The 19,704-nt window shown below is 40.0% G+C and overlaps 1 protein-coding gene across 4 annotated transcripts in view; it reads right to left on the bottom strand.

Moving 5' to 3' along the window:
* The window catches only part of USP16 (ubiquitin specific peptidase 16), a 31,747-nt gene that overhangs the window by 11,663 nt on the left and 380 nt on the right, over positions 1 to 19,704 (bottom strand). Inside the window, exons 2-13 of one of the 4 annotated variants that reach the window (XM_001159952.6) lie at positions 18,865 to 18,927; positions 16,652 to 16,753; positions 13,850 to 14,028; positions 9,683 to 9,786; positions 8,248 to 8,351; positions 7,153 to 7,340; positions 4,677 to 4,772; positions 3,951 to 4,081; positions 3,540 to 3,627; positions 2,421 to 2,499; positions 944 to 1,035; positions 520 to 576 (exon numbers count right to left, since the gene is read on the bottom strand). In XM_001159952.6, coding sequence (XP_001159952.1) covers positions 520 to 576; positions 944 to 1,035; positions 2,421 to 2,499; positions 3,540 to 3,627; positions 3,951 to 4,081; positions 4,677 to 4,772; positions 7,153 to 7,340; positions 8,248 to 8,351; positions 9,683 to 9,786; positions 13,850 to 14,028; positions 16,652 to 16,712 — 1,179 coding nt within the window. In that variant the 5' untranslated portion in view covers positions 16,713 to 16,753; positions 18,865 to 18,927. The remainder of the gene's footprint in view (positions 1 to 519; positions 577 to 943; positions 1,036 to 2,420; positions 2,500 to 3,539; positions 3,628 to 3,950; positions 4,082 to 4,676; positions 4,773 to 7,152; positions 7,341 to 8,247; positions 8,352 to 9,682; positions 9,787 to 13,849; positions 14,029 to 16,651; positions 16,754 to 18,864; positions 18,928 to 19,704) is intronic. The other 3 variants (XM_054675145.2, XM_001160171.5, XM_009448905.4) reach the window with 3 other exon arrangements.

The raw sequence follows: 19,704 nt of genomic DNA, 5'->3' as shown, positions 1-19,704 counted from the left end.
TATGACAGTTTCAAAAAAACAGAAAATAAAATTTGGTGAGACTTTAATTGCCAAGTAACAAGCCAAGGGTCTCATAATTCATACGAAGTTGAAGAATGATTTATCCAATACTCATAACATCTCTTCTTTTTTACTACTACTTAAAAGGAACCAAATTAAAACGAAATAATACTCTTTATTTAACATTTATGAACTTAGGTGTGCAAGGGATTCGTGATTAGTCTTAAATAACAAAAATAAGTATTAATTTTAATATAAGGAAAATACTTCCCTGTATGGAAACCAATCAAACTAATTACTTGTACAGAATTCTGAATACATCATCTTTTTTTCCATCCTTGTTTTTAAAGTAGTTACCCTGTTCTTTATTCAAATCCTAAAATGCATTCTACCTCAAATTAAGAAAAATTTCTGCATGGGCTAGTAATATACAAACTTAAAAAGAGTAACAAGGCTTCCCCCCATAAAATCTTACAGGAAAAAAAATCCACTTGAATAAAATAAACTCAATAGTCTTACCTGATCATCTAAAACTGGGAGGGACAAATCAAGGAAAGATTCATGAACCAAGGAGACCTTAACCAATCAGAAAAGACAGTGTAAAAATGTAAATACTGTAAATGTTACATAGTAAGATCCTCCCTGCCCTGTGGGATGGGGAGTAGGGGATGGGTTTTAAAATAAACAAAGGCTTAAGAAAATTTGAAATGAAAAATTACACAACATTGAGGACTTTGGGTTGGGGGAAATAAATCAAACTGTTTAACGTCTTCAAGATTTAAGGAGTGCTGACATTTCCCACAAAGAACCATGCACATCTGAATGGCATCTGAATAGTTTAAAAAGATATCCTATGAAGGTAGAGATTTCTGCTTTTGAAATAAACAATTGATAAACTGTTGAATATTAGCGAACAAACCCAGTACACATGACATCTACTTACAGTTCTGCATTGATCACACATGATCATACTAGTTAGTTCACCACCAAAGATGCGGTCAACAAAACTTGGTATTGATTTTTTCTTCTCGTAATCTATGGAGAAAAAAAAGTCTATCAATTACCAATTACCGTTATATAATTAATTAAACAAGAAAAGCTAAAACTACTTACCTATCTAACTCTAAAATTTTATTTTAAATTTCCTGTCCCACAGACTTCTTCCTCCATTCATAATCACCATTTTTTTTAAGCGATAGAAGTCAGTATTATATATTCCACCTCTGAGCATAACATAATTGAACACAATCGCCTTTTATGAATAAGACAAAAAAGTCCTTATCCAAGATCTAGTCAGTGGGAAGTAAACTGTGCAAGTCAGTGAGACTTCTATGTCTTTCCCTCTCTCTCCATTAGTATAAAATGAACAGCTCGGAGTAGGCTGAATGACAGTCTAGTTCCTTAGTTCTAGCTCTAACATTCTAACATTCAAGACTGATAAAAGATACCAGATTAGCAAACTGGGAGAGAAAATGCATGTAACTTGTTTTGTGAACTCTAAGACTGAACTCCTTTGATATTTTAAAAACAAAAGAAAAACCTCAGGAAAATATTTCAAACAAAATCTTCCTTTTATTTTCCTATGCTCCCAGAAATAATCTTGATAAGTTTAATATAACTAAAAGCCATAATTTTACTACTTGGTCAGCCAATTTTCCAAATACGTGAAACCTATAAGCACTATTCAAATGATAATTTATGCAGAACCACATTTTTCTGACAGAAAATGCCAGCGGGGGTAATTCTCTCCATTACTGGCCAGGCTCTAAAGGGCACCAAGGAGCAAAGAGTTGCTATAAGTTGATTCAAATCTGTGCTTTATAATACAGTGCCCTTAGTCACTTATGGCTATTTAAATTTAATTACAATTAAATAAAAATAAAAATGTAGTTCCTCAGTTTCACCAGTCACATTTCAGGCGCCACACGTGCCTAGTTGCTTCTGTATGGAACAGCAAAGGTATAGAGGAGTTCCATCAACATAGGAAGTTCTACTGGGCAGATCTGTCCTAAATCTTTACACGCCACATAATAAGAACTAAGTTGGCTCCATGATTAATAAACCAACTACTGACAACTCACAGTAACAAATATAATTCATGTATTACTGCTAATTATAATTTTAAGCTTTTGAAAAGTAAAACTGTAATTTATCATAGTTCTATCTTTAATACATAAAAAGAATACACCATGGAGTAAAACTGTAATTTATCATAGTTCTATCTTTAATACATAAAAAGAATACACCATGGAGTAAAACTGTTCACTTCTGGAGCACTGAATAATTTTTATTAATCAACGTTGATAAAGAGAAATTATACATTAATAATTGTGGACTTGGAAATACATGTGCTAGCAATCTTGTCCTAAGGTACAGAGGAATTCAACTATAGTGTTTTAGTTCAAAAAGTCAGACATTACCTTTAACTTTATTTTTTAGTTCTTCATCCAACTTTTCAGTAGAATTACCAAATGCTTTAAGTATTCCTTTACTCACTCTCTAAAAGTAATAAAATGGATATATATATACTATTAAATTTTAAATTTTATTTTCCTTAGAAATATGTAATCAAGTCAAGAAAGTGATCAGGATACAGCTCCCCATATTTACTAAATGATCCCAAAATCACATTTTCAAACTTAATTCAAGGAGCTAAAAAGGAATTATGCCACAAAGCAATCACTAACCACTGAATAAAGGTATTATCTTATCATTTCAAGATCTTAAACCTCTTCAAACCAAAGGTTTTCAGAACATGCCCACCACCTTTGAGAAGAAACTGAAATAGCTTGTCCTACAAGCAGAATGATTACATGACAGCCACAGGGTCTGACTCCAGTGCTTAAAGCCCAGCTCCATTATTTCTGGGGGACCTTAAACTAGGTACTGAACTTCTCTACAGCCTAGATTCTCAATCTACGGAATAGGAAAAAATCACAGTATCCACCTCGCAGAAACTTTGTGAGAACGAAGTAAGGGAATTAATACAAAACACTGAAAACCGTGATTGGCATAAAAATAAGTGCGAAATAAATATTAGTTATTATCACTATTATTAGTACTCATTAATTCATACCCCAAATACATTTTTTTATATCCTGGCAAGTAACAAAAATTTTAAAATGCAACCAATGTTCCCTGACTCTTACAAAATGAAAATACTTCCTAGGTTCAAAAAACAGTGTTAAATCAGACTCAGAATTAAAAGTAAGGGTGTGCTGCACCTGGGTTTGGGAGAAACAATTTCCAATATTTGGCAGCTCTCTTCGTATAAGTTAGTACAACAGAATCTTTAAAGAACATTAATGCTGTAAACATCAACTAAACTTAAGCCATCATGAGAAAGAGAATTACTGCTAATTCTCTGGATTCATTCTAATGGTGAAAACATACTAGTTGAAAAAGCTGGTGTAAGAAAAAATTTAAAAGTATGATGGCCTTAATAACTAGCTTTCATTGTTTTAACTCGTAAGATATCAAATGAGACAGAAAGCTTATGAAGATAAGATCATAAAATACAATGGTCATAACATGCTAACTTGGTGTTCTTCTGCTCTCATCCCATCCAATAAATAGCGAAGCAGCTCCTGGCTGTCTTGCTGCTGATAGCCTTTAAACCGCACTGCTCTAGAGAAAAACAAAAAGACAGAAAAGCAATCTTCAGTCTACTAAGCTCTGAAGCTATTTTTAGAAAATCTTAGGATCATATCCCAAATCTCAGAGAGTTCTGCTTTCTACAAATTTCTGTTTAGTCCATTAACACCCTTGGGAGATTTAACTATCACATAAATATATTTTAAAATCCAAATGAAAAAAAACTATGCCTTTTGTATATAGAGGGTTGACTAAATGTAATGCTATTAATATTTTTATATTTTACTATTTAATATTAATATTATTTCTCAGCATCTCACTGAGGCACTGAAAGCACAATCGAAGTGGATACTCACTTTTTACAGACCTGAGAAAAGAGTTCTTTCGGTGTCACAACCCCCTTTTTGGTCTCTTGCATCTCATTAAGAAACTGGCTCATGGCTAAAGTAAGAGGGCCTGGAGGCTCAAGGTTTATTTCTAACGGTTCCTGAATATGGGAAAAGAAATTACTTTCTTCAGTCAAATTCTGGAATCACTGACTTTACTAAAATCTAATTAGTTAACATATACTACCAATGTTCCTGACAGAACTGCCCCATTTAAAAGTTTAAAATGTACATCAAAAGAGATAGAAACTGTTTGGTCACAGACTGTCTTATGCAGAATTCAGCTCTACTATTTCAGTTTTAGATTATCCGGAACACTTACTACCTAAGAATTGAAAGAGCCAAAGCAAAATGTAAATAATAAAAATGGATAAGGTAATATTTATTTGGTTACACAGCTCTTAAGTCACCTTAAAGATGTTAAAAATAATAATGTAAGCCTAAGGCTTCTCAAACATATACACATTCCCAAGAAGGAAGCTTAACACTCAAGCATAGAAAAACAGAGCACACACAAGGCAAACAGATGTAAAGACTCCTTATAACTTCTATTAGCCTGAAACTGTTTAAGTTAGTAGCCTAAAGTAAAACAAAACAAACAAAAACAGTGGAAATGAGTGTCAGTTATTTAAAATAATTTAGAAAACACACATTCAGAGAGGAAAATTACAGACTAGAAAAGTTTAAAGAACATACTGTTAATGCCAAATCAGGTGGTTCAATTTTTACAATTGTTCCAGACATTTTCACTTCTTTTAGTAGTTGTCTAAGCACTGGTGTTTGTGACAAGTTCTAGAATGTAGGGTGAAAAAAAAAGAGAAAAATTATTTAAAGGCAAATCAACTCTGATACTTCTTAAGTGTCTATTCTATCAAAACAGAAAATCATGACCAACACTGAAAACTCCATACTCGGAAAATGAAAAGTTACAGATGCTTCTCTCCCTACTCTATTTGGGTCATAACTACTTCAGTTCTGAGCTTATTCATCACCTTAGTGGGGCATTCTCCCACCACCCAATCAGAAGTAGCTATCCCCAATCCTCCACCATGACTCTCTCACAACCACTTACCACTACCTGTAGGTACGTATTTGCTTCCATATGAGGTTATCCTGTGTTTCCTCCACCCAAGTGCAAGCTCCATGAAAGCAGCAGCAATATTTCTTTCAAACCCACTGCACCCAGGTGCTCACCAAACTCTCTTACTGTCATGCAATAAAACTTTCCTGCTCTCCCTCTCCCTCTCCCTCTCCCCACGGTCTCCCTCTCCCTCTCTTTCCGCGGTCTCCCTCTCATGATGAGCCGAGGCTGGACTGTGCTGCTGCCGTCTCGGCTCACTGCAACCTCCCTGCCTGATTTTCCTGCCTCACCCTGCCGGGTGCCTGCGATTGCGGGCTCGCGCCGCCACGCCTGACTGATTTTGGTGGAGACGGGGTTTCGCTGTGTTGGCCGGGCGGGTCTCCAGCCCCTAACCGCGGGTGATCCGCCAGCCTCGGCCTCCCGAGGTGCCGGGATTGCAGACGGAGTCTCGTTCGCTCAGTGCTCAATGGTGCCCGGGCTGGAGTGCAGTGGCGTGGTCTCGGCTCGCTGCGGCCTCCACCTCCCAGCCGCCTGCCTTGGCCTCCCAAAGTGCCGAGATTGCAGCCTCTGCCCGGCCACCACCCCGTCTGGGAAGTGAGGAGCGTCTCTGCCTGGCCGCCCATCGTCTGGGATGTGAGGAGACCCTCTGCCTGGCTGCCCAGTCTGGAAAGTGAGGAGCGTCTCCGCCTGGCCGCCATCCCATCTGGGAAGTGAGGAGAACCTTTTCCTGGCCGCCATCACATCTGGGAGGTGAGGAGCGTCTCTGCCCGGCCGCCCATCGTCTGAGATGTGGGGAGCGCCTCTGCCCCGCCGCCCCGTCTGGGATGTGAGGAGCATCTCTGCCCGGCCGCGACCCCGTCTGGGAGGTGAGGAGCATCTCTGCCCGGCCACCCCGTCTGAGAAGTGAGGAGACCCTCTGCCCAGCAACCGCCCTGTCTGAGAAGTGAGGAGCCCCTCCGCCCGGCAGCCGCCCCGTCTGAGAAGTGAGGAGCCTCTCCTCCCGGCAGCCACCCCGTCTGGGAAGTGAGGAGCGTCTCCGCCCGGCAGCCTCCCCGTCCGGGAGGGAGGTGGGGGGGTCAGCCCCCCGCCCGGCCAGCCGCCCCGTCCGGGAGGGAGGTGGGGGGGGTCAGCCCCCCGCCCGGCCAGCCGCCCCGTCCGGGAGGTGAGGGGCACCTCTGCCCGGCCGCCCCTACTGGGAAGTGAGGAGCCCCTCTGCCAGGCCAGCTGCCCCGTCCGGGAGGGAGGTGGGGGGGGGTCAGCCCCCTGCCTGGCCAGCCGCCCTGTCCGGGAGGGAGGTGGGGGGGTCAGCCCCCCGCCCGGCCAGCCGCCCCATCCGGGAGGGAGGTGGGGGTGTCAGCCCCCCTCCCGGCCAGCTGCCCTGTCCGGGAGGTGAGGGGCGCCTCTGCCCGGCCGCCCCTACTGGGAAGTGAGGAGCCTCTCTGCCCGGCCACCACCCCGTCTGGGAGGTGTGCCCAACAGCTCATTGAGAACGGGCCAGGATGACAATGGCGGCTTTGTGGAATAGAAAGGCGGGAAAGGTGGGGAAAAGATTGAGAAATCGGATGGTTGCCGTGTCTGTGTAGAAAGAAGTAGACATGGGAGACTTTTCATTTTGTTCTGTTTTTTTTTTTTTTAAAAAAAAAAAAAAACAAAAACAAAAAACTTTCCTTAAGTTTTCTTTGGCCAGGCGTGGTGGCTCACGCCTGTAATCCAAACACTTTGGGTGGCCAAAGGGGGTGGACGGCTTAAGCCCAGGAGTTCAAGACTAGCCTAGGCAACATGGCGAAACCCTGTCTCTACAAAAGATACAAAAACTAGCTGGGAGTGGTGGCGCATGCCTGTAGTCCCAGCTACTCTGGAGGCTAAGGTAGGAGGACTGCTTGAGTCCAAGAGGTAGAGGCTGCAGTGAGCCACGATCGTGCCACTGCACTCCAGCTGAGTGACAGAGTGAGACCCTGTCTCAAAAAAAAAAAAAAAAAGTTTTCTTTGGATACGTAGAAATAAATTACTCAGGTGGAAAAAAATAATGTAAGTAGCAGATTCTATGAGGAAAAGGACAGCTTTTTTAAAGGGAAAAAAATGACAATGTACCTGCATAACTGCATTGAAGAAACATGTGTTTCCCAAATTACTGAGTCCTTTCACGGTTATTTGGCAAGGAGAATTCATGGGAGGATTCTCTTTAGCCATGTTTTCCTTCTTTTCTCTCTCTTGTTCATTCTTACTCTCTTTTTCTAATTTTTTATTTTCAAGTTCAATATTTCCATTATCTTTCTCTGCTTTAAAAAAAGAAGAAAAGATTTAGCAAAATGTGTAATACAGTCATATCGATGCAGAAGTATACTTGGGAAACAGTACTAGAGTTTGTGAGTTTACCTGAAGTCATTCTTTCCAACCCACCCACCCATTTGATTTTAAATAGATACACGTAAATTGCCATCCAAAAAAAAAAAAAACACAAAACCCAGTAAACAAAAAATACTCAGACCTAAAGTAAGCATTAGTTTGATAAATGAAACCAAACAGTATGTGCTTTGGTATAAATCTCCCTTTTTTACTGCACAAAAATTCTTTACAAATGAACACATCTTACCTTGTGAAATTAAGAATATAAAACAATCAAGAACGTGGACATGAAATAAATTTTTTAATGAATTCTGTGGGTCAAAAATCAATCCTAAAGTAAAAAACAAATAATTCTGGCTCTGACAAAGATACTTGTGACAATAAAAACTTAAAAAACATGCTTAAAGCAAATGCTGTATGTCAGCCAATTAATTTAATTATGCATGGAAAGAACCTAAGAAATATCTGACCATTAGAAGGAATCACAAATGCTTTATGTTATCCCAGCAGACAGACTGAAATCTTGCTATTACAAAATGTACGACAGTAAGAACAGTGTAAGGCAGGTCTATAGTAAGCCTGGCTAGGGTTATGGGAATTACCTTAGTCTTAGCATTATTGGCCATTACCTTAGTCTATGGCCTTCATCACATCTGACTAGATCATTTCTCATATCCCTTCTAATACCTTATAGTTAAACCAAAAATAGTTTCATAGTTTGCAATCAACCATAACTAATGTTACTCAGCTGTATGTAATGCTAGGTAGTATAACAAATCTAAGTATCAGCAGATACACAAATCAACATTTGGTGTATATTAAAGAAACAAATTATTTTACCTGGCTTTGGAGTTGTAATGCCGGCTTGTTTTCTGACATAATCAACCACTTGACCCAACTGGTTTGAACTACAATACTGGACCTCATTATCACATATGTAACACCTGTGACCCAAAAATCAGAGATGAAAAATGACAAAATGACAACTAAAAAGGGGGAGACAAATAATAATTCCTGGAATCAAAGTGTGTAACTGCCAACTTATTCTATTAAAGAAACCGAACGTAAAAATTCTGTTTTCCTGAAGAAGACTATGCATATTAACTCTGGTTTATTATTAATAAAATTAGCCAGAATTATGGCTGCATATAAGTAGTATGATGAAATACTCCAAACGTTTTACTTTACTGGTTATAACATTGAAGTCAAAAGTTTTTTACATATATTTTAAAATACAGAATTACACTAACAAAAATAACAACTTTTTTTTGTTTGTTTTGTTTTTTGTTTTTTTTTTGAGACGGAGTCTCGCTCTGTTGCCCAGGCTGCATGCAGTGGCAGGATCTCGGCTCACTGCAACCTCCGCCTCCCTGGTTCACGCCATTCTCCTACCTCAGCCTCCCGAGTAGCTGGGACTACAGGCGCCCACCACCATGCCCAGCTAATTTTTTTTTGTATTTTTAGTAGAGATGGGGTTTCAACGTGTTAGCCAGACAAAAGTAACAACTTCTACAATTGAAAGATGCCATTCAAGCCAGGCACGGTGGCTCATGCCTGTAATCCCAGCACTTTGGGAGGCCGAGGCATGCGGATCACAAGGGGATCACGAGGTCAGGAGTTTGAGACCAGCCTGACCAACATGGTGAAACCCCGTCTCTACTAAAAATACAAAAATCAGCCGGGCGTGGTGGTGCATCCCTGTAATCTCAGCTACTCGGGAGGCTGAGGCAGGAGAATTGCTTGAACCTGGGAGGCAGAGGTTGTGGTGAGCCGAGATCACACCACTGCACTCCAGCCTGGGCGACAGAAAGAGATTCCGTCTCAAAAAAAAAAAAAAGATGTCATTCAGTGAAGACTACTGTGAAAATGATTTTTAAGACGTAAAAATCTGTTTTAATGATGTTACAATGCAGCATCTATAACATACCAGACTGACATTTATTTTCATGCAAATTCATAGCCAAAATTTTATTACAATTTTATCTGAAATTTGTTCTTAGCGTCCCTATCTCCACTATATGCCTTATAATATCACAAGCAAGAAAAACAAAGGGGTAAAGATTCTTAAGTCTTCTATGTTACAATGTTTGTGTTTGTGCAAACGTCCAAGTAAAAGCTTCGCATAATACTGCATTATTTAGCTTTGTGAAAGTGATGGTATTTTAAAACATACTACAAAATTTTAAATTGCTTTCTTCTTAAACATATTTAAACATTTCCATTCTCTAATATTTCAAATAATTTCCACCCAAGAGGCAGAGGAACTGAAACTCACCATACACTCCAGTTGTCCAAACTAAGAACCAGACAGTGAGGTTCAGATCTTGGCGTCAGATAGTGCTTCAAGGCATGCTGCTCCTGAGAATTTCTGCCACAGCCCTAAAAAAATCATAATCATAAACCTCAAAGCCATAAAAATTCAGCAAGAGGGGAGAATGCATAATCTATCATAAACAAGGAAGTGGCTCATGAAATTCTGCCATTCTTACAATCTTGAAAAGAAAATGTTAGACTCTAGAATCAGTATTTTGTTAAAACTTAAATATGCACAGGCAACTGAGAACATTTAAGTCAACAAGTATTTAGAAAACCATGCACTCGCTAGGCGCGGAGGCTCACACCTGTAATCCCAGCACTTTGGGAGGCTGAGGCCGGGGGTGGAATCACCTGAGGTCAGGAGTTCGAGACCAGCCTGACCAACATGGTGAAACCCCATCTCTATTAAAAATACAAAAATTAGCCGGGTGTGGTGGCGCACGTCTGTAATCCCAGCTAATTAGGAGGCTGAGGCAGGAGAACTGCTTGAACTCAGGAGGCGGAGGTTGCAGTGAGCCAAGATCACGTCTGGGCCTGCACTCTAGCCTGGGCAACAAGAGCAAAAACTCCATCTCAAAATAAAAAAAAAAAAAAGAAAACCATGCACTCAAAGTACTCTTCTTCTCCAACTTTCCAGCCCAAATTAAACCACACTAATGCAGTCAAGTCTGGTTTGGATTCCTTAACAGTCTCCTAAACATTCCCCTAACTTCAGCCTCCTTCTTCACATGCATATTCTTTCAGTTTAATGTTCCTAAAACAAAGCTCTGTTCATACACCATTCAAAAATTATGAATTGCTCTCTTAAACTCCCAATAAACAAACCTGACATCCTCTGACCTCGACATATCTCTCCAGTGTTAACTCCCACATTCTCTTATTCACGTACCAACGACCAGCTAAAAACACACTGAGCACTTTTCACAACTATGTAATTTTGTTCACATTATTCTATTTATCCAGAATCCTTTATGAACACTGCTACCTAACCAAATCCCACCCACTCTTCAAGATCTTGCTCAAAAGCCACCTCCTCCCAGAAGCCTATACTTATCTCCCAGATGAGAAAATACTGTCTCCTTCCTTTAAACAAATTCTATAAAACATGGCACGAATTCCTAGTGGCATTCCTTATTTTTTACCTTGTACTAACGTTATTGATATTTATATCCTTTCTCACCTGGTCTATAAATCCCAAAGGCTCAAGGCAGTAGACTTAATCTATTACCAAATATTCTAGAACACAGGAGGTGGTCAAAAAACACTATTTAAACAAGTAAATGGGAGACTTTTACCTAAAAGATGTATAGGCTTATTCATAAAAGAACATGACCTAAACTTCTGCTTTCAGCTAGTCAGATCACTGCTAAGAAACATATCTTCACTGTGTATCTACTGGAACCAGTCTATCAACCTTTGGAGCACAGTACAACAACCGGTCGTGTTTCCATTGCAGCTAGATATATACTTTGGAGAAGAAATATACATTGGTAGTTTCTAATTCCTTAACTATGATCCCAAACACTATTCGCTTAATTTATCCCACTGAACATTTAATTACAAAATAAATGAATTAACATTTGATACTATTTTTGAAAATTACAACATCATTTGAGATCATTTGAAACATAGTTGTCTCGAGACAACAGTTAAGAATCATTAGCTAACAGTGCCAAAGGTATCTAGTGGGAAAAAAGTTAGCAGTTAATACTGACATGTCTTATTCTTACAAATTAAAAAGGTAGCACAAAAATTTGTAACACAAAATATATTCTGAAAAACTGAAATAGGAAAGCATATTCATACTCACCATATGTATTTAAAAGGTTACAATTAAACCTTTCAAATACAAGTAAACAATATTCTTTTCTAACATACAGATTTTTTTAACTGACCACAATGAGATATCAGTATATAACTATCATGATGGCTAAAATAAAAAACTGTGACAATTGTAAATGCTGGCAAAAATGAAGAAAAAGTGAAAGTGAATCATTCATACACTGCTAGTAAGAATATAAAAGGTAGAGTCACTGTGAAAAAACAGTTTGGCAGTTTCTTAAAAAACTAAACATTAAATTGCCATAGGACCCAGCAATTGCACTCGTGGACATTTATCCTAGAGAAATGAAATCTAAGTTCACACAAAAACCTGTACACAAATGTTAACAGCAGCTTTATTTGTAATCACCAAAAAATGGGATCAGCCCAGATGTTGTCATTCGACAGGTAAACAGTAAAAACAAGCTGTTGTACATACATGCCATAAAATATGCTCAGTAATAAAAAAAGAGCAAACTTGATACACACAGCTTTGATAAATCTTTGGGTGATTATGCTGAGTGAAAAAGCCAATCCTGGCTGGGCACGGTGGCTCACACCTATCATCTTAGCACTTTGGGAGGCCCAGGGGGGTAGATCACTTGAGCCCAGGAGTTCAAGACCAGCCTGGGCAGTATACCAAAACCGCATCTTTACAAAAAATACAAAAATTAGCCAGGAGTGGTGGCATGCAGGTGTAGTCCCAGCTACTCAGGAGGCTGAGGTGGGAGGATCACTTGAGCCTGGGAGGTGAAGGCTGCCGTGAGCCGTGATTATACCACTGAACTCCAGCCTGGGTGAGAGAGTGAGACCCTGCCTCAAAAAAAGAAAAAAGCAAAAGCCAATCCCCAAATGTTGCACACTGTATGACTCCATTTACATAACATTTCTGATGAAATGACTAAATTTAGAAATACAGAATAGAATGGTAGTTGCCAGGGGCTGCAGAGAGTGGTGGCAGTAGGGAGGTGGGTATTATTATACAAGGGCAACACAAGAGATCCCTGTGATGTTCAACTATTTAGTATCGTGACTGTGGTGGTGAATAATCTACACAGGTGACAAAAGTGTACAGAATGTAATACACATGTACACATACATACATGCACAAAAAAAGAAGTCAAACTCAGGAGATCTGATTGCGATTGGTGTGTTGTTTCAATCTCAATATCCTGGTTGTGATATTATACTCATTTTGTAAAATGTTACCACTGGGGGACTCTGAGCAAAATGCATAGGGATTTCTCTGTATTATTTGTTAGATCTGCACATGGTCTATAATAACCTCAATAAGATTTTCAATTTGAAAACGTGAAAAAAAAAAAAAAATTCCTGGCTGGGCGCAGTGGCTCATGCCTGTATTCCTAGCACTTTGAGGGAGCCAAGGTGAGTGGATCACTTGAAATCAGGAGTTTGAGACCAGCCTGGCCAACATGGCAAAACTCTGTCTCTACTAAAAATACAAAACTCAGCCAGGTGTGGTGGCGCACACCTGTAATTCCAGCTACTTGGAGACTGAGGCAGGAAAACTGCTTGAACCTGGGAGGTGGAGGCTGCCATGAGCCAAGATTGTGCCACTGCACTCCAGCCTGGGTGACAGAGTGAGACCCCATCTCAAAAAAACAACAAAAAACTGGCTATCTGCCTGATCTTGAAGCCTCATGATTTCATGACTACTGCCTAGTAGCCCAATTTCCTAACATATAAGCTTAACTTGCCACCACTAAGGGTAACTGAGAGACCCTGACTTTAGTACCACGGTAATAACTGTGAGCTGGTAGAGTAGACACTGTGATGTGCCAGCCAGACATGCCCTCACTGCCAAAGATCAAGGTACTACTCATTCCCCCAGGTGCTGAGAATGTGGCCGGCTGAGAGCTCACAGTCTAGTCCATCCATCCCCAGGAATCAGTCTCAACAAAAGGGAGCTGCCTTGCCCAAGGTTACTTCCTGCTCTAGGGGCAGGCCACATCCAATGACTGGTCTATGCACAGGTAGAAAGGTCTAGCTCCTTGCCTCAATTCAGGCAAGAGATCACTGTGGGATTGGCTGAGACCCTGTTGCCACTGCCTCTTCATTCAACTTCTCCCTATGCTTAATCTTGCTTCCCTTACTTTTACTGGTGTGGTACCAGAGAACACTCCACCACCTATATACACATCTCAGACTCAGAACTGGTTCTCCAGAGAACATGATCTATGTTACTAGTATCCTTTTATCCATACTGTACTTTCAGGTAATACCTTCTAAAGTAAGTTCAAAGAGTTTTCTAAAATCCCATATTGATCTTAAAACGTAAGCATACCTGATGGCCACATTTAAGACACAGCCAAACTGAAGGCTTTTCTTCTGTTTCTTCTTCAGCTTTATCTTTCACTTTATTGTCAGTCTTACAGTCTTGGCAGATATTCCATTCCACATTCACTAAAGCCTTTTTCAGATTACCTTGTTCCAATCCTTTTCTAATGTGTCTGCACACAGGTTCTATTAAAACAAATAATAGACAAGGAATATATAAGGTCAAAAATGACTTTCTTCAGTTAATCTCAAAACTTACCCTTGATTCACATTTCAAAAATGAAATTTACTCTATAAACTGTTAAGATATTCTGAACTTAAAATTGTTTGATATTTGAATAATATGAGATAAATATGTGAGAAAGAGATTTGACACAAATTTGTGAAGTTTCGCTTTCTTGAAGTCCTAAATATAACCACCACTGTCCCCCACTACAAATCCATTTCAATTTATTTGGCTATTTCCTTTAAATTAAGGCCCTTTATCATATTTATGATTCTCTCTATCTTTAAAGATTTGTAGAAAACGTCCTTCATTCAGTCAATAATACACCTACTATAGGGCAGGCACTGTGCTAGACGCTCAGGAGCCCAAAATTGACCAAGTCACAGCTGTTTTCTTTGAGTAGCTCACATTCTGGAAGGAAAGGCAGCTAAATAAATTAATGTATAAGAATCTCCGAAACATTGTATAGCAGCACAAGCAGAGAAGGCTAAAGTCACCAAAAGTTTCACAGGGGACGTAACATGTGTGCAATCCTAGAAGATAATAATAGTAATAAAAATTGCTGATATTAATTAAATATGTCCTATGAACTTTGTTAAATGTTTTGAATACATTATCCCATTTAATCCTTACAAGCACCCTAGAAGACACTATTTTTCCAATGACAAATGAGAAAACTAAGATTTAGTGCCCACATAACTACTGAGTATCTATGCCAGAATTTAGACTCAAGTCTTTCAGACTTCATAGCTCACACTTTAAACTGCGACCTCAGGGAGTGAAGGGCAATCTGAAAATGCCAATGCCAAGAACAAAAACATGTAAAAGTGCATGCTGTCTCCCCAGATGATGGAGTTACACAATGTGCAAAAATGAGCAGTTGAACCTGAGGCTGAAAACTCTGTTGGGGCCAAGATAAGTAAAGAGCTTTGCAAACCACTCTACAGTGCTGAGTTGTTTCAGGAACGCTGGAGGTTTACAAACTAGTCAAGTGGCATAATTAGCTTTATGTCCAATGATCTTGCACCAAGAAAAGAAATATAAATGCAAATGGGATCAGGTGGAAAAACTACCAAATCTCAGTAGTCAAAGAAATACAAACTAGAAAAAGAAGGTACCCTTTTTTTTTTTTTTTTTTTTTTTTTTGAGACGGAGTCTTGCTCTGTTGCTCAGGCTGGAGTGCAGTGGCGCAATCTGGGCTCACTGCAAGCTCCGCCTCCCAGGTTCACGCCATTCTGCCTCAGCCTCCCAAGTAGCTGGGACTACAGGCGCCCGCCACCACGCCCAGCTAATTTTTTGTATGTTTAGTAGAGACAGGGTTTCACCGTGTTAGCCAGGATGGTCTCGATCTCCTGACCTCGTGATCCGCCCGCCTTGGCCTCCCAGAGTGCTGGGATTACAGGCGTGAGCCACCACACTCGGTCAGAAGGTACCCTTTTTTAACTATCAAATCAGCACAGATGTTTACAGATGATACTAACCAGTGCTGATGAAGGTTCAGGGAAATGGGCACTTTACTACGCTAATAGGGGGCCTGGAAATTAGTAAAACATTTCTGGATGGCAATTTAGCAACAGAATCAAAAGAGTCTTAAAAATGTTTACACCCTTCGATTCAAAAATTATATATGTGTATTAGGAAAATATTTGGATGTACACAGAGATTTAGCTATAAAGTTGTTTACTACTGAGCCATTCATAATACTAAAAAGTTAAAGATTACCTAAATCTGTAACAGTAGAAAATTATCTAAATAAATTATGAAATATGCATCCATGGTCTTTGCTAAATGCAATAATATGCCATTAAAAATGTTGTTGAAGGTCAGGCGCGGTGGCTCAAGCCTGTAATCCCAGCACTTTGGGATGCTCAGGAAGTGGATCACTTGAGGTCAGGAGTTCAAGACCAGCCTGGTCAACATGGTGAAACCCTGTCTCTACTAAAAATACAAAAATTAGCTGGGTGTGGTGGAGCACACCTGTAATCCCAGCTACTCATGAGGCTGAGACAGGAGAATCACTTGAACCCTCAAGGCAAAGGCTGCAGTGAGCTGAGATCACGCTACTGCACTCCAGCCTGGGCAACAGAGCCAGACTCCGTCTCAGAAAAAAAAACAAAAAAGATGTAGAAAGTCAGGTGCAGTGGCTCTCACGTGTAATCCCAGCACTTTTGGAGGCCGAGGCAGGCAGATCACTTGAGGCCAGGAGTTCAAGACCAGCCTGACCAACACAGGGAAACCCCGTCTCTATTAAAAAAAAAAAAAAAAAAAATTAGCTGGCTGTGGTGGGATGTGTCTGTAATCCCAGCTACTCAGAGGCTGAGGCACGAGAGAACCGTTTGAACCTGGGAGGCGGAGGTTGCAGTGAGCTGAGATTGCACCACTGCACTCCAGCCTGGGCAACAGAGCGAGATTCTTTCTCAAAAAAAAAAAAAAAGTAGAAGACTATTAAATGACATATAGATACAAACATTATATTAAAATGCAGATAATATAACAATAATATGCAGCTTTATACCATTTTTACATTTTAAAACATATTCATTTAGAGATATAAACATTAAAGATTCAATCAATGAAATATACCTAAAGTTTCAGAGGAATCATCGATTGGAACAGTTTTTCCCTTTGTCCGTTTCTTTCCCATGTTGGCACTTTATGGATTACTTACTGACACAAAATAACAATCTAGAAAACAAGATAAAGTTAGCTTGACAAAAAAAAAAAGTATGTCTTATATTTCTCTAGGAGACAGTAATATAACTAAGCCACGTATATTATGCATGTCTATCACACTGTAATTTACAAAGACCAATCACATATAATCATCTAATTTTCAACAGGAACTCAAGTAGATAGAATAGTTATCTCCCGTTTTTCATAGCATAGGAAAGTGATTCTTAGCAAGCCTAAGAGGTTTTCAATATATGTAAAGGTCAGGAGAGAACCTTGGTCATCTTACACAGATCTTGAACAGTCTCAGAACTTGATACTCTTAGGAAGGTGACTCCTCACTACATACATGTGAAATAATGGTGGCACTTTAATCACAAAACTGATTTGCTTCCCTTCTAAGCTACCTTTCTTAGCTCTGCAGTCTATGCAAATTAAACTGATAATTTCTCTAATAAAAATTTTAAATAATTCTAACAACCTCCTGAAGGGAGTTAGAAAATTTCCAAAATGGCTTCAAAGCCAAATACAAAAAGTGATACACTGTTGTTCTTTTTCCACACCAGGATTTCCTATGCGTATCAGCTAAATGAAAATTGATTACAACTGCATTCTCAACTATTTACATTATTATATTATTGCCAAAACCGCTTTGGAAGGCTATGACAAATCTAGCTGCACATCAAATCTTCACTTTTTTAGTCAACAATTCAAACTTAGAAAACATGAAAAGTGCTAAAAGTACATACAGGTCTACCTAATTATATAGAATTATAGATTTTAGAAATAAATACAAAAAATAGCACCCAAGTTCTTGCCTCCAATCCAACTCACTCTAATCGGTGTGGGAGTTCAGTACTAGATTCATCTCCCAGTTATGCCATTTTTATCATATCACTCTCTTGATTGAAAGCATTTAACAGTTTCCCGGACCACACTCCCTAAACTTTGCACTCATAGGCCTTTATAAATTCGGCCCCAATGCTCGGCTAATCCTGACTCTCTATTACACCTCAACAACAACAACAAAAAAGCACTAAAGTTATAACTATATAGTGCTTTTGATCTTCAAAGCCCTTTCACAAACATTATCACATCGGATTTTCATAACAACACTTTAAATAGAGGCATTTCACTCAAGGAGAAAAGTCAGGAAAAAAAAATGGTGAAAGATCACACAAACGATGAGCTAAAAGGCAGATGTTGTCTGGGTGCGGTGGCTCACGCCTGTAATCCCAACACTTTGGGAGATCGAGCTGGGAGGATGGCATGAGGCCAGAAGTTCAAGACTAGCCTGGGCAACAAAGCGACACTCTATCTCTACAAAAAAAAAAAAAAAAAAAAGGTAAAATGCAGATGTTTGGGTTTCAAGACCACCACTTTTTACCTGCCAATCAAGTCCGTCTCTTTTTTTTTTTTTGAGACAGAGTCTTGCTCTGTCACCCAGGCTGGAGTGCAGTGGCACGATCTCGGCTCACTGCAACCTCTGCCGCCCGGGTTCAAGTGCTTCTCCTGCCTCAGCCTCCCGAATAGCTGGGATTACAGACGCCCACCACCACACCCGGCTAATTTTTGTATTTTTAGTAGAGACGGGGTTTCACCATTCTGGCCACGCTGGTCTGAACTCCTGACCTCGTGATCCACCTGCCTCGGCCTCCCAAAGTGCTGGGATAACAGGCGTGAGCCACAGCACCTGGCCAAGTCCGTCTCTTGTACTCCACTCCAAAACACTTTGTACCCCACTCCAAAACACTTTGTACCCTCCCCGCCTTGATGTCTTTGATTTCTAGCTGTAATATTCTATCTAAATCTTACCAATCTTGCAAGCTCTCCATTTCAAGGAAGCCTTAGACAATCATTCTACTCTAAATAAACCTCTCCACTGAACTTCCCCAGTATTTATGGTATGCTCTAGTCATCTTGTCCCCTTATCCCATATTCTAGTGAATTTCTTAAATCTTTAATCTGGGTTTATGTTATTTCTCTAAGCAGAATCTAAAGTTCTTAGAAAAATAAATGGTTTCAAGCATAGTTTTGGAACTGCCTATAATATCTAGCATAATGTTAGTACATAGCAGGTCCTGAAGAACTACTTCTTGCATTGAAATAGAAAAATAGAATAGTACCTGAGGCATAAAGGATGATTACAAGGTGCAAAGGTAGGTACATAAGAATGAAGCAAACAAGTTCTGGTGAAAAAGAAAAGGGTGAAAAATGAGAAGTCAGAAGTCTGCAGTAGTGAAGACAGACAGCACTAGTAAATCTGGTTTGAGGATTGCAGCAGCTTAGACTCCATAGGAAAACTTGAAAGACGAATTGTTAATTACTGCAGGCAGAGGACATAGAGGGGTCACTCCAGTGCTGCGGAAAGAGACTCAGTAAAGTTCTGACAACTATAAAGGCAACTAATGAGTCATGAGGAGAGCATATTGTGACTTCCATCAGCTATAAAACATCAATAAACTTAATACACTTTTCAAGTAGTGTCATCGGATGAGCATTAACGTCTTAGTGAAATGACTCTTCGCAGGACTCCATACAAAATCTAAATCAAAAATAGTCTTGCCGGTTCTCATATTATTCCAAGTCTCTTCTCTCTCTGCCCTCCCAGTCTTCCCCTGCCTACTCGGTTCCATTAAAAATGTAAGCGCGTGGAAAACTTTGTCAGCAGGTGTTAACGTGGCTTTCAAGTTTTGCGTATATCAATCCTCTCCTAGGTATAGTCAATTGGATAGGTGACAGATCCTGCTTTTCCTACCAGCCGTATGAACATGGCTGCAAATACAGCTCCAACCCATAGGGTAGTCCCTGCCACGCGCCACCCACCCATTTGCTCGTCGCCTGCCACACCTTCCCTCTCCTCCCCTTCTAACTGCTCAGATCCCACGGGGGAACCTCGGGGTCCACGGGGTCGAGAAGGCCGCCAGCAGCGGCATCTCATTGGCCAGCTTCTGGAACTGACAGGA

The sequence above is a fragment of the Pan troglodytes genome, chromosome 22 (assembly GCF_028858775.2).
Source record: "Pan troglodytes isolate AG18354 chromosome 22, NHGRI_mPanTro3-v2.0_pri, whole genome shotgun sequence".
Taxonomy (NCBI): Eukaryota; Metazoa; Chordata; class Mammalia; order Primates; family Hominidae; genus Pan; species Pan troglodytes.
This window is presented reverse-complemented; position numbering and strand designations above follow the sequence as displayed.